A 5,317-nucleotide genomic window follows, 5' to 3' on the forward strand; every position below is an offset into this window, starting at 1 on the left:
ACGGGCTCTGCTCTGCTCTCCCGCCCGGGGTGAGCCGCAGGTGCGAGCGCACCATCCTGGAGGCCGTTACGCCCCTCTACACTGCACCGATTAGGAACCTGGCTCCTTTGGCACTGCTGAAATGTGAACCTATGTCCCAAGATAACGGCTAATTAAAGCACTTTAATGCTTTAAAGGTTTTGAAACAATTGTTCATGTTTTCAATGTTAACAAAGGCTTCTTCCGGCAGTGTTAACTGATACACTCCAACCATGGTATGAATGGTATTTTTTGTAATGTTATCTTTGGAAAATGTGTTATTTTTATAGCTGTGGTTTCTCTGTTGGTTTTTTTTTTTTTTTTGTAACACAATAAAAGCACACATGGGAATTACAACATCTGGCAACTCAAGTCTTGCTCATTTTGTACGGAAAGCGTCCTCCTATACCGGCGTAAGCCTCCAAGTGTAAGGCCTCGAAGGGCCTGAAGTTGCTTGCTTCACCAAGCAACCACGAAGCTACAGAGAGACGCAGTTCTGCGCAGGAGCAGCTGCCAAAGCACGAGCGCCGTTAACAGGCCCTTTGCTCCTTGCCAACATCAGGACAACCGGCCTGAGGGAGCAGAGAGCTTTCCTCCACGGCCAGGGTTCCTGTTTTGGGGGAGCGTGCGAGAGCAGTTTGCTCCCCGTATGCAAGCAGCCTCACCCCACCCCGAAAGCTCTCAGTGCTGCTTTCCGTTCCCGACGCTCCACGGGAGGAAGCGTACATCCCACCAAGCCACACCTGCACAGAGCCACCCTTGAAACCCCACCACACCGAAAAGAAACCCGCTTGCTATTAATGAGTCGCTATAGTGATTACGGAGAGGCAAACGTCTACTCCTTTATAGGTAAAACTTTCTTTTTTCCAATAAATGACTAGAAAATAGAGAATGAAACTGATAGCAATCTTTATCGCTAAGACACAGCTTTTCTGAGTTTGAAAAATTACACCGTTAAAAACAATTTCCACGAGAGAATTGTCCTTAGCTATGAATGTCACCACTATTTCTAGTTTTAGTAACACATATTCCATACGCAGGAATTGGAAATCGATTGAACTAAAGAATCTTGCAAGAAGTGTCATTTATAAACTAACACTCAAGGCAAGAACGTTATTTTAATACAATAAAAAAAGCTTTCAAAAGATCTTGAAAATTGGCATGTGAGAAATAGACAAGAATAGTAAAATCTATACATCTGCAATAAGCTCAACGCAAGAATAAAAAGGTACAAAGAACCTGGTTTAAAAGCAGACTTGCCTGTTGGTGAAGGCACTATCTTTTTCTGTGGTGTGTATTCCAAATCTGCTGGACTGTAAAAAAAACACCTTTAAAATACGCAATCAGATGCCCTTCCTACCCTCAAAGAACATGATTATTAGTTCAATTTTGCTACTAAAATGTTAACATACAACATTTGCATTTAAACAAGGAAAACAACAGCCTCCAGACAGCTACCTTGCTGCTGCAGTGAGTAATCCAGACAACGCTGGGTGCTGAATAACCCACCCAGCAGCCGCATGTCTCGGTAACCGCCGTGGTACAGGGGCCCTGTACAAATTCACAGATCGCGTTCTGAAAAAGCCCTTTAACAATGCAGTGCTTATTACCGAAATGCCCAAGTGCGTCGCTCCTCTACGGAATAGCCTTAATTATAGCCTTAATTTATGGCCTTACTAGGAAGTCTCTCATCTCTCCAACATCAGGACGGTCAGAGGTCTCCCTCCCTGCTTTTTCATTTCTTTTTCCCACCCTCCCAAGAAAATTAGATCATAACTTCTTTTAAAAAAGATTTAGAAAACCCAGTAAAAACAACAAACAAAACAATAAATAGGAGGCCCAGAGGCGAGTTCAGCACAGAAGTCACATTCCTGCATATACTGAAGGGAAATGAGCATGGACCAGACGGATGCTCCCGTATTTTTTTTGAGCATTACATCACCTCGCTTGCGAAGCCGCCAGGAAAGCCGCCCACTTGCACCGTTCCCACCACGGCTGGTGGTGGTCTACACCACCTTACCACGGCCCGAGGAGCACCCGTCTTCTCCCAGGAAAACAGAGCTCCACAGCCAGCAGAGCTCTCCAGGAGGAAAAGCCGCCTGGATAAAACTGCCCAGAATTTCTCGAGGGCTCTGGCTGACGCGCTAAGAAACATCCACAGCCTCAGCACCGAGCGCTTCTGGTTCGAAAGTGCCTCCGTCTTCCAGGCTTTCCCGGCGGAAACATCAAAACCGCAGGTCTTGTTTTAAGGTTACAGCGGAGACATCGCTAGGTGGAAAGACCTCACTGTAGCACAGCTTAGCAGTTATCCTTCACCTCAGAAAACAGCAGCGTGTGTCACATTATCTCAGTCTTGATTACGGACGAATCTATTGCTTCGTTGCGCAAGTCAACAGCGGATCCGTTTCTCCAGGACTGTTCAGCAGCTGCAGTGACCTGAATCGTCCAGAGAAACTGCTCTTTGGTTATCACGGGGGATTCCTTGCCTGCAGGGACAGGAACGAAGCACTGGATGAAACCCGTATTATCACCTGCCATTATCACCTGCTCTGCCTTTCGGCACATTGGCGCCCAGCACGGCACCCCTCTTCAGCTCCTGGAGCCGGGGCCTCAGATTTTAAAAAGAAAGCTCCAGCCCCCTCTCCTTCCTGTTCTGTGACTAAAATCCTGTGTTTTTGTCAATGCAGCCAGCAGAACAGAAACATTTTTATTCCCTCCGGGCAGCCAGGACTCCAGATGAGGGTCTCCTTGCTGTTATAAATGGCTGCTTTCTTCACAAATGACAGTAAGGTCCAACGTAATGTTCCCTCCCAATTTTCATTTCTTCTCAGAACACAGTTTCAGACCAACACTCCATCGCTCACCCGTCTCACTGACTTGAAAGTGAGAAAAGAAGCGCACCCCCCAACGAGTCATTCACTTTCATTTACTGAAACAAGGTCAGTTGGTTGCACTTTTGTCGAACTATCAGCTCCTTCGGAGGCTGACCACTCCACGCATGCTGCTACCGAGCTGCATGCACTGTCGTGCTTGACACGCATCCGCTGAGAACACCAGAGCTTGTGAGGGCGGCAGCCCAGCCCGTGAAACCCCATGTTTGCTTACAGGGAGCTTGCTCACCACCTGCACAACACTGGCTGAAACTTAACCGTGATGAATCGCGTTCCTAGTTTTCACACCTACTCGTTTCTTTTTGGGATTTCAGGCACAAACACCAAATTGCAAGCGCTATTGGAACAGCTTCCAAGGGAAGTTTTCGCTGAAAGCGAATCCAAAGCAACGCTAGCCATTAACGTAAGCTTCGTCCTACCTTTCAGGGTTCTCAGAAAGTGTCGAAAGAGCTCCCTGTGTGCATCTCTGTAGCGATCGGCTTGGGTCTGTGAATATATGGATACCGAGGTCCCATGCTCCGTAATGCCCAGGGGATTCTGATTATCTACCCGTAACGTTCCTTGAGAACCGTGAACCTGCAGGGAAGGCAGAAAACAGGAAGGAGAACAACATTTCTAAGTTATTGTGCTTTCGATCTTAAACACCTGGCTAGTCTATGGAAGCCCTGGTTTGTACAACCAAGAAAAAAAGTAGCCACTAAAATTAGGAGTTACAACTGACATACCCCCTTGTATGGATCAGACACAACAGAAAATACCACGTACGTGTTGTAGTACAGTGGTTTCCGCTTATGTGATACCTCCACTTTTTTTCTTCCCATCTGAGCAAAGCTCCTTTTTTAAGTATTTAAAAGCTATTACTCCCCAAATGCAGCCCACACATCTGTTGTAATTCATGACTTTAGGAATTTACAGACAATTTGCCTCTGAGTTTACACTTTTCTTCCCCTTTAGTATCCTTAACTCTTGGCTCGCTATACACCTAAAAACACCCTGGAAAGACAACAAACGGACCATGCAACAACATTTCAGCCTCTGGAGAGCTGACACCAATTCCTGCTCTAGTATGATTGCATGCAGCTTACAACCCCAACAGAATACACGTGAACAGAGGCAACATTCGGGTAACAAAGGAGAAAGTGGATTGTAGGTTAAACGAACACAAGCAATCCACCGCTGCCGAGGTACAGAGGTGTTTTGTGAAACGTGCTTGCAGGCATATGCACGGGGCACAACACATATTGCCCCACGTGAACACATAGAGGGTAAAACTCGTGCTAGCCTGTGGTGCCGCGACAGACTTGACTTAAAAGTAAGAACGCACCTCTAGTCTCTGATCACAGCTTTTAGTGCAGTGCTGACTGATGTCCAAAGTAACAATTGCTCCGCTAGGAAATTTCATGCTGACCGCTACAGTGTCTGCATCCTTCAAGTAGGCCATATCTGAGTGACAAAAAAGGCACTCGCTCACACCAGGAACAGCAAACCAGCAAGTACTACGACTACAAAGCGCTCTTCTTCCTTTAAGAGGCGACACTGGCTCTGCAATACCTTCGAACAGGAAGCAACGGCGGCAGCAAAGCGCTTTCTGCAACGCACACCAGCTGGTTTACCTTTATCGGCACTTCCAATGGAGAACAACAAGCTCTGCAGAAACACACAGCCCTTGGGCCTGAACTCCACCTTCCCAGCCCGTGGCTCTCCCTAAAGAAGGCTTCCACTTCTTCTTCCAAACACATTTGCCTTTGCAGCTTATTACAACCAAGATCAGGCAACTTCCAGCACGTAGCTAGAACGAGGCAGATGGTACAAAATCCTCCCTGGGGCATTTTGTTTGTTGTGCTTCCACGCTTTACCATAGATTGTAACATTGCATACTACACCTTCTAACAGCAGCCAGTCAAGGTTGGCAGCAGCTGCAATTACCTTAATTAAAACTTTGCGTTTCCATTTAAAAAATGGCAGCTTCCCGTTTTTATGGTTACTTTAAATTAGTCTGGTAACCCAGAGCGTGCCCGTCAGCTTGGCACAATCCAGAGTAAATTCACATCTTTAACCGTGCTGAGATCAACAGGAAAGTGCCAGAGAAATTGGAGAAAGCAAAGAACTGAAAAAGACTGCACTGACGTTCTTGTAAGCACAAAGCTTTGCTCATTATTTTCTGCACTCTGGTTTTCAGATGGCAAACTTGATATCCCTCAGCTGCCACACAGAGTGGAGTTCAGTGATACCTCTACAGCAACCGCTTCGCATCAGCAGGGAATTGACAAAAGTCAGAAATCATCGCTGAACACCCTGTCTACAACAACTTCTTGAGAAACTTGCCTTCTACCTCACTAGATAGAAGTGTTCAACTGTTCTATGATGGAACAGTTATGTCACGGCTACCGTGCTCTTGTACACTCTTT

General features: G+C 46.4%; 1 protein-coding gene across 1 annotated transcript in view; it reads right to left on the reverse strand.

The window, feature by feature from the left end:
* Positions 1 to 1,817: 1,817 nt before the first annotated feature.
* Positions 1,818 to 5,317, reverse strand: part of LOC103913965 — an 8,045-nt gene continuing 4,545 nt past the window's right edge. The window contains exons 6-8 of the mRNA XM_009320564.1: positions 4,234 to 4,352; positions 3,329 to 3,485; positions 1,818 to 2,504 (exon numbers count right to left, since the gene is read on the reverse strand). Coding sequence (XP_009318839.1) covers positions 2,356 to 2,504; positions 3,329 to 3,485; positions 4,234 to 4,352 — 425 coding nt within the window. The 3' untranslated portion in view covers positions 1,818 to 2,355. The remainder of the gene's footprint in view (positions 2,505 to 3,328; positions 3,486 to 4,233; positions 4,353 to 5,317) is intronic.

This window comes from Pygoscelis adeliae, unplaced genomic scaffold (assembly GCF_000699105.1).
Source record: "Pygoscelis adeliae isolate BGI_AS28 unplaced genomic scaffold, ASM69910v1 Scaffold213, whole genome shotgun sequence".
NCBI classification, from domain to species: domain Eukaryota; kingdom Metazoa; phylum Chordata; class Aves; order Sphenisciformes; family Spheniscidae; genus Pygoscelis; species Pygoscelis adeliae.